At 43.8% G+C, this 9,725-nt stretch overlaps 1 protein-coding gene across 2 annotated transcripts; it reads right to left on the bottom strand.

Annotated features, from left to right (window-relative positions):
- Positions 1-9,258, bottom strand: LOC311121686 (uncharacterized protein). Of its 2 annotated transcripts, none has more exons than XM_084196145.1 (3): positions 8,841-9,258; positions 3,288-3,465; positions 1-1,810 (listed from the first exon to the last, which is right to left on the bottom strand). In XM_084196145.1, the coding sequence occupies exons 1-3, from the start codon at positions 8,847-8,849 to the stop codon at positions 267-269; spliced, it is 1,731 nt and encodes a 576-aa protein (XP_084052271.1). In that variant the 5' UTR covers positions 8,850-9,258; the 3' UTR covers positions 1-266. The 2 variants fall into 2 exon arrangements, with proteins under 2 accessions (XP_084052271.1, XP_084052272.1); XM_084196146.1 differs by having other exon boundaries at positions 3,300-3,465.
- Between the last annotated feature and the right edge of the window lie 467 nt (positions 9,259-9,725).

Raw genomic sequence — 9,725 nt, 5'->3', positions numbered from 1 at the left:
GATGTTTTCTATTGAAACTTTATTTAGGGATCAGGAACTGTTGCCGGAGAAGAAGGAGATGAAAGAAAACATGTTTGTGCTTTCTGGTGTGTTTTCAATGACCCTGAATGAGCAAAGCTCTTTCCACATAGACAGGAGTAAGGTTTCTCTCCAGTGTGTGTGAGCTGGTGTGTTGTCAGGTGTCCTGAATTCCTGAAACTCTTCCCACACTGATCACAGCTATAAGGCTTCTCTCCTGTGTGTATGCGATGGTGTGCAGTCAGGGATCATGAATGATTGAAGCTCTTCCCACACTGATCACAGCTATAAGGCTTCTCTCCTGTGTGTATGCGATGGTGTCTAGTCAGGGATAATGAATGATTGAAACTCTTCCCACACTGATCACAACTATAAGGCTTCTCTCCTGTGTGTATGCGTTGGTGTGCAGTCAGGGATCCTGAATGATTGAATCTCTTCCCACACTGATCACAGCTATAAGGCTTCTCTCCTGTGTGTATGCGTTGGTGTGCAGTCAGGGATCCTGAATGATTGAAGCTCTTCCCACACTGATCACAGCTATAAGGCTTCTCTCCTGTGTGTATGCGCTGGTGTATAGTCAGGTGTGCTGATTGATTGAAGCTCTTCCCACACTGATCACAGCTATAAGGCTTCTCTCCTGTGTGTATGCGTTGGTGTGTAGTCAGGGCTCCTGATTCGTTGAAGCTCTTCCCACACTGATCACAGCTATAAGGCTTCTCTCCTGTGTGTATGCGTTGGTGTGTAGTCAGGGCTCCTGATTCGTTGAAGCTCTTCCCACACTGATCACAGCTATAAGGCTTCTCTCCTGTGTGTATGCGTTGGTGTGTAGTCAGGGCTCCTAGATGATTGAAGCTCTTCCCACACTGATCACAGCTATAAGGCTTCTCTCCTGTGTGTATGCGCTGGTGTAGAGTCAGGGTTCCTGAATGATTGAAGCTCTTCCCACACTGATCACAGCTATAAGGCTTCTCTCCTGTGTGTATGCGCTGGTGTGTAATCAGGGCTCCTGATTGACTGAAGCTCTTCCCACACTGATCACAGCTATAAGGCTTCTCTCCTGTGTGTATGCGCTGGTGTTTAGTCAGGGTTCCTGAATGATTGAAGCTCTTCCCACACTGATCACAGCTATAAGGCTTCTCTCCTGTGTGTATGCGCTGGTGTAGAGTCAGGTCTCCTGATTGACTGAAGCTCTTCCCACACTGATCACAGCTATAAGGCTTCTCTCCTGTGTGTATGCGCTGGTGTTTAGTCAGGGTTCCTGAATGATTGAAGCTCTTCCCACACTGATCACAGCTATAAGGCTTCTCTCCTGTGTGTATGCGCTGGTGTGTAATCAGGGCTCCTGATTGATTGAAGCTCTTCCCACACTGATCACAGCTATAAGGCTTCTCTCCTGTGTGTATGCGTTGGTGTGTAGTCAGGTCTCCTGATTGATTGAAGCTCTTCCCACACTGATCACAGCTATAAGGCTTCTCTCCTGTGTGTATGCGCTGGTGTACAGTCAGGGCTCCTGAATAATTGAAGCTCTTCCCACACTGATCACAGCTATAAGGCTTCTCTCCTGTGTGAATCCGCTCGTGAATCATCAATTCCGTCTGTTTAGAAAAACTCTTCCCACAGCCAGAGCAGCGGTGGTGAGGTTTCTTCCCTATAAGTCTCTGCTTGTGTTTAGTGAGACGTTCTGATCTGGAGTGACTCTTCTGGAGAGACGTCTTGTCAGAATCGTGTTGTTGTTGAGCCTCTCCAGATGATAAGCCCTTCCCACTGAGAGAGCAACAGTTAGGGCTGTCCCCTGTGAAACAAAGATAATTAATAGCATGGACATCTGAAATCAGGCTACCTGATGGGACTTTGATAAATGCTGAAAATTGCCAATCAAAATAGACAAACTATCACAGCGACCATGTTATTTTTGATAAGCATATTTGATTCCAATTTCGGACATACAAAGTTTGTGTGTGAAAACTATTTCTAAGATGCATACTTTCAGTTTTTCCTGAACTCACTGCACTCGCACAAAATAAGGACGCTAGTGCTGCTCGTGCTGAACATGCACAGATTAAATATGCCTCAATCTGATTAAGGCGTTTATGTGTCCTAATAATTCGAAAGATTGCTCAGAAAACCAGGTGTTTTTAACAGCGTTGCTTCGATTGTCACCTTAAGCCAATTAAGATAAGCAGAGTAAGGTGTTTACATGACTAATGCCATACTCAGCCTACTGCCATAACTAGTTTAATGTCCAATTATGAGTGTGCATGTAAACATACTCATTGTAAAGCACTAGTTATTTTGTTTCTTTGACAAAGTCATTTCTGAAGATTATTATGAATGTGATTAGTAATTAATTTACGTCTGTCCCTCACTTTAAGGTCAACCCCGTTACATGAACTGAACTCTAATTTTAATATGTTGAAACTATTCCTTAAAAAATATGTTTGCAAAAGAAACATTGAACATCTAATAGTCAAATCATAGAGTAAAAGCAGGTGAGCTAGTCCTAATCTTTGTCAATTTTATTCTGTTTTGTGGTGGAAAACTTTGCAAGTAAACCCCTTCACCCATACATAGACATGCTAGAAATGTTTTAACAAGTAAAACATTTTTGGAAGATTGCATTCAAAACAACCTTCCATTCCCTCTGTCACAAGCGGTTTTATGGCTGATTTAAAGGACTATTTCACCCATGTAATGCACTGGCTTTGTTGTTTTCAGCAGTCCCCTGTTACGTTCAACCATGTCACTTTATTTGGCACATAGCACTTAGTATAGTAATAGTTTTATTCAATGTCTTGAGATTGGAAAACATGTTTATGAAGTTGAACATGTGCTATTCATGACCAAATGATAATTAGGTGAATTCTTTTTTTTATTACACTTTTAAAAATGGGTGGAACTACCCAGATTCTCATTAATATATAATTAATCAATTAATGACTAAAGTGCATAAAGATGGCAGACTTATGACATTAAGTCATTGTTTTAGCACTCTCCATTGAGTTTTGAAACTACGGTGCGCGACATTGTTCAATGTTCCAATAAATCAACACAATCTACTTTTTCAGTTTTTCAAATTGCCGGCGTCTTGAAGCAAAAATTGGGATCATGTTTACTGTGCTAATGACCATACAAAAAAAACAGTAAAGGAGAGCAATGTACAAAACAGTGAACTTAGCAAAACGAGGAATTTGTGGTAAGTACATGCGGGCCGCCATCTTTATGCACCTCCACTATTGTTACAGAAGCAGACTGTAGTGTAATCTACACACCATGGTTCTTACTTAATGAAATCAAATCTCCATCTTCCTTCTCTTCTCCTCCTCCTCTCTCAGCTCCACTCTGCCCCGGTGTTTTCCTGCAGTCGACCAGACCCAGCAGTAAAGCGGTACCGGGAGGCGTTTGACCTGGGGACTCCTGGAGGGTGGAGGGGAACGGGCTAGCTTTGTCCTGTTGGCCACAATAAATATTAAACAGTTTATCATTAAACCAAACATTTGATTAATTTAGTCTACACCTCTGACTGATTTGGGTGCATCCCTAGAATATCTAATTCTTCCTGAAATGTTCAATCATTCACTACTTCCCACAAATCTAATAGCATTGGGTTGGTGGAGGCATGGGCTAGTCAGAGTTTCCACCATATTTCTTATACCAGTCATTTCCTTTCAAAACAGGAAGAGGCGACATGTGGCTTATTTGATCAAATATACGTTTCGTAATGATTAGGTTGTTACGAGTGTACTGATAAAAGTAGGTCACGTGACATGCTGGAAACTTTGTTGAACAGGAAAGTGGGGGTGGCTGTCAGGAGACGTATTACAGACCACTTGGCTGTGTACATGGCAGAGCTGATGGCCGTACTGTTGGCCTTGCTGTGGGTGGAGGAAGTCAAGCCAAACAGAGTAGTTATATGTTCTGACTCATGTGCTGTGTTGATAAGTCTGCAATCATTTAGCTCACATAGCAGGCAAGGCCTGCTATATGAGGGAATTCAAATTCATGCCTGGGTGAGACAGATGGGTGTCCATATAAGCTTTGCTTAGGTCCCGGCCCATGTGGGGGTGGAAGGGAATGAGGAAGTAGATGTGCTAGCTAAACAGGCCCTTAGGACACAGGAGGTGGAAGTGCCAATGAGCAAAGCAGAGGCTAAGGGAATGATATGGGCAGTGGTTATGCTGCAGTAGTTTATGTGTCGGGGGGCTGGGGTTAGTTGGTTATACCTGGAGTACTTCTCCTGTCTTATCCAGTGTCCTGTGTGAATTTAAGTATGCTCTCTCTAATTCTCTCGTTCTCTCTTTCTCTCTGAGAACCTGAGCCCTAGGACCATACGTCAGGACTACCGGGCATGATGACACCCTGCTGCCCCCAGTCCGCCTGGCCTTGCTGCTATTCCAGTTTCAACTGTTCTGCCTGCGGCTACGAAACCCCTACCTGTCCCAGACCTGCTGTTTTCAACTCTAAATGATCGGCTATGAAAAGCCAACTGAGAGACCTGAGCCCTAGGACCATACGTCGGGACTACCGGCCGTGGTGACTCCTTGCTATCCCCAGTCCGCCTGGCCTTGCTGCTATTCCAGTTTAAACTGTTCTGCCTGCGGTTATGGAACCCCTACCTGTCCCAGACCTGCTGTTTTAAACTCTAATGATCGGCTATGAAAAGCCAACTGAGATTTATTCCTGATTATTATTTGACCATGCTTGTCACTTATGAACATTTTTGAACATCTTGGCATGGTTCTGTTATAATCTCCACCCGGCACAGCCAGAAGAGGACTGGCCACCCCTCATAGCCTGGTTCCTCTCTAGGTTTCTTCCTAGGTTTTGCCTTTCTAGGGAGTTTTTCCTAGCCACCGTGCTTCTACACCTGCATTACTAGCTGTTTGGGGTTTTAGGCTGGGTTTCTGTACAGCACTTCGAGATATTAGCTGATGTAAGAAGGGCTATATAAAATAAAATTGATTGATTGATTGATTGGTGGTGCAGGAACAGTGAAAGAGTGACACTAAGGGCAGGCATCTATTCATTGTTTACATTTTAGTCATTTAGCAGGCAATGTTATCTAGAGTGACTTACAGGAGCAATTAGGGTTAAGTTGTTCAAAGGCACATTGACAGATTTTTCACCTAGTCGGCTCGGGTTACTGGCCCAACGCTCTAAACCACTAGGCTACCTGCCGCCCCTATTCCAGGTACAGAGTAAAGTAGGGGAGGATGGTAGGAATGGACAGAAGAGAGGAGGCCATCCTTACAAGGCTAAGGGTGGGACACAGCCAGCTGAATAAGTCATTAAATGTGGTCCTCTGTAGCTCAGCTGGTAGAGCACGGTGCTTGTAACGCCAAGGTAGTGGGTTCGATCCCCGGGACCACCCATACACAAAAAATGTATGCCTGCATGACTGTAAGTCGCTTTGGATAAAAGCGTCTGCTAAATGGCATATTATTATTATATAGGAAAGCATCCACCAGGAAGGTGTGATTAATGCCAGGAAACAGAGAAAGTGGAGCATGTGCTGATACAGTGCCCTCAATCTCACACAAATTATCAACGAACCTACCAGGTACAACCCTAAATCCGTAAACATGGGTACCCTCATAGATATCATCCTGACTAACTTACCCTCTAAATACACCTCCGCTGTCTTCAACCAGGATCTCAGCGATCACTGCCTTATTGCCTGCGTCCGTAACGGGTCCGCGGTCAAACGACCACCCCTCATCACTGTCAAACGCTCCCAAAAACACTTCAGCGAGCAGGCCTTCCTAATTAACCTTGCCCAGGTATCCTGGATGGATATAGATCTCATTCCGTCAGTAGAGGATGCCTGGTTGTTCTTTAAAAGTAATTTCCTCTCAATCTTAAATAGACATGCCCCATTCAAAAAATACAGAACTAAGAACAGATATAGCCCCTGGTTCTCCTCAGACTTGACTGCCCTTGACCAGCACAAAAACATCCTGTGGCGTACTGCATTAGCATCAAATAGCCCCCGCGATATGCAACTTTTCAGGGAAGTTAGGAACCAATATACACAAGCAGTTAGGAAAGCAAAGGCTAACTTTTTCAAACAGAAATTTGCATCCTGTAGCACTAACTCCAAAAAGTTTTGGGACACTGTAAAGTCCATGGAAAATAAGAGCACTTCCTCCCAACTGCCCACTGCACTGAGGCTAGGAAACACTATCACCACCGATAAATCTACAATAATCGAGAATTTCAACAAGCATTTTGCTACGGCTGGCCATGTTTTCCACCTGGCTACCACTACCCCGGCCACCAGCTCTGCACCCTCCGCTGCAACTTGCCCATGCCCCCCCCCCGCTTCTCCTTCACACAAATCCAGACAGCTGATGTTCTAAAAGAGCTGCAAAATCTGGACCCCTACAAATCATCTGGGCTAGACAATCTGGACCCTTTCTTTCTAAAACTAGCCGCCGAAATTGTCGCAACCCCTATTACTAGCCTGTTCAACCTCTCTTTCGTAACGTCTGAGATCCCCAGAGATTGGAAAGCTGCCGCGGTCATCCCCCTCTTCAAAGGGGGTGACACTCTAGATCCAAACTGTTACAGACCCATATCCATCCTGCCCTGCCCTTCAAAAGTTTTTGAAAGCCAAGTCAACAAACAGATCACCGACCATTTCGAATCCCACCGTACCTTCTCCGTTATGCAATCCGGTTTCCGAGCTGGTCATGGGTGCACTTCAGCCACGCTCAAGGTCCTAAACGATATTATAACCGCGATCGATAATAGACAGTACTGTGCAGCCGTTTTCATTGACCTGGCCAAGGCTTTCGACTCTGTCAACCACCGCATTCTTATTGGCAGACTAAATAGCCTTGGTTTCTCAAATGACTGCCTCGCCTGGTTCACCAACTACTTCTCAGATAGAGTTCAGTGTGTCAAATCGGAGGGCCCGTTGTCTGGACCTATGGCAGTCTCTATGGGGGTGCCACAGAGTTCAATTCTTGGGCCGACTCTTTTCTCTGTGTATATCAATGACGTCGCTCTTGCTGCTGGTGACTCTCAGATCCACCTCTACGCAGACGACACCAATTTGTATACATCTGGCCCTTCATTGGACACTGTGTTAATAACCCTCCAAACGAGCTTCAATTCCATACAACACTCCTTCAGTAGCCTCCAACTGCTCTTAAACACTAGTAAAACTAAATGCATGCTCTTCAACCGAACGCTGCTTGCACCCGCCCACCCGACTAGAATCACTACACTTGACGGGTCTGACCTAGAGTATGTTGACAACTACAAATATCTAGGTGTCTGGTTAGACTGTAAACTCTCCTTCCAGACTCACATTAAGAATCTCCAATCCAAAGTTAAATCTAGAATCGGTTTCCTATTTCGCAACAAAGCCTCCTTCACTCATGCTGCCAAACATGCCCTCGTAAAACTGACTATCCTACCGATCCTTGACTTCGGCGATGTCATTTACAAAATAGCCTCCAACACTCTACTCAGCAAATTGGATGTAGTCTATCACAGTGCCATCCGTTTTGTCTCCAAAGCCCCATATAATACCCACCACTGTGACCTGTACGCTCTTGTTGGCTGGTCCTCACTACATATTCGTTGCCAAACCCACTGGCTCCAGGCCATCTATAAATCACTGCTAGGCAAATCCCCGCCTTATCTTAGCTCATTGGTCACCATAGCAACACCCACCCGTAGTCTGCGCTCCAGCGGGTATATCTCACTGGTCATCCCCAAAGCCAACACCTCCTTTGGCCGCAATTCCTTCCAGTTCTCTGCTGCCAATGACTGGAACAAATTGCAAAAATCTCTGAAGCTGGAGACACTTATCTCCCTCACTAACTTTAAGCATCAGTTGTCAGAGCACCTTACCAATCACTGCACCTGTACACAGCCCATCTGAAATTAGCCCGCCCAACTACCTTATCCCTATATTGTTATTTATTTTGCTCATTTGTACCCCAGTATCTCTATTTGCACATCATCTCTTGCACATCTATCATTCCAGTGTTAATACTAATTGTAATTATTTTGCACTATAGCCTATTTTATTGCCTTACCTCCATAACTTGCTAAATTTGCACACACTGTATATATATGTATTTCTGTTGTATTTTTTGACTTTGTTTTGTTTTACCCCATATGTAACTCTGTGTTGTTGTTTTTATCGCACTGCTTTGCTTTATCTTGGCCAGGTCGCAGTTGTAAATGAGAACTTGTTCTCAACTGGTTTACCTGGTTAAATAAAGGTGAAATAAAATAAAATTAAAAAAAACAGTGTGGGCAGTATGATAGGGAGAGACAAACTCTGAGGGATATTGGGGTACATTAATTGAGTTTGATAAGCATTCTGAGTAGAACATTGTTAGATACATTCTCAAATATTTACATGTTTTAAGAGAAACGGGGCTGTCATATTGGATTTAGTTCCTCGATCCCTGTCTCTGGCCCACACTCCATTACAGTAGGTGGCGAAATGTACCATAACGTTGGATGCCAACCGCCGATAAACCCCACAGAATATGTATTTTGTGGCCACTTCCGAGTATCTGGTCATATAATGGATAATCAGATTTTAAAATCAGTGGAGGTGAACAAGTGAACACTTTGGGAGGAAGGAGAGATCATTAAGTACTAGACACAGATTCCTACACATGATATAGTAGTAGGTTACCTTGCTGAAGGTAAAAAAATCCCAAAAAGTTTTACAGTCTTTTTTTTGTTGCCCAGCCATTAACACGGAACAGAGGAATGTGGAGGATCAAATATGATAACAACTTGGCCTAGACATTTTATACAGCAGGCCTATACTGTTAAAAGGAAACCAGACTTACCAGATCCATTGGGGAAGCTATTGTTTCTTTAGCGTTTCTTCATCAGACATTCTGTCTCACACTGGTCATGCAGTAGCAAAATACACAGCTATCTCGATTCAAGAACTCATTGCAGAGATATTAGAGAAAGGAGGATCTAGGAATCTCATTCGTCAATGAATGGAGGAACGTATAACGCCTCACCCAGCAGACTGTCGAACAATCGCGTTCACGTTGTCATGCTGGTTCACGCGGTTGCCAAACGAATCGTAACGGTTGCTAAGCTAATAGTGACACAATCCCTTCTCAGAGTCTGGGTATGAGTCCAGAAACCTGCATATTTTCCTCCAAACTAGTTAATGTCACGATTCCAAAGCTATACGATATTACAGAAAACAAGTAAATTATCACACATCCCAGAAAAGATTTGCAATGACGAAATTCGTAAACTTCTTCTTCTTCAGTGGACGTTAATGGTGGTTGGCATCCAATATCTTGCATTACTGCCTCCAACTGGACTATAGTATAAATCCATTATACTTTAGCGACAGGCAGAAATGTATGCAATTACTGTATTTCCCCGGGAAGGGTCATGCTTTTTCAATTTCAGTCAGGGGGAAAGTTTAGTTGTTTTTTTTGTCCAGGGGAGGGTCAAGTCATTTGTAATTGATTAATTGTCAGTATTTGTCCCCATTTTGGAATTTACGTTTTGAATTACCATCTTACAACCCTCTCTCTCTCTCTCTCTCTCTCTCTCTCTCTCTCTCTCTCTCTCTCTCTCTCTCTCTCTCTCTCTCTCTCTCTCTCTCTCTCTCTCTCTCTCTTCTCTCTCTCTCTTTTCTCTCTCTCAATTCAATTCAAGGGGCTTTATTGGCATGGGAAACATTTGTTAACATTTCCAAAGCA

The sequence above is a fragment of the Coregonus lavaretus genome, assembly GCF_964263955.1.
Source record: "Coregonus lavaretus genome assembly, contig: HAP1_SCAFFOLD_2601, whole genome shotgun sequence".
NCBI lineage: Eukaryota > Metazoa > Chordata > Actinopteri > Salmoniformes > Salmonidae > Coregonus > Coregonus lavaretus.
This window is presented reverse-complemented; position numbering and strand designations above follow the sequence as displayed.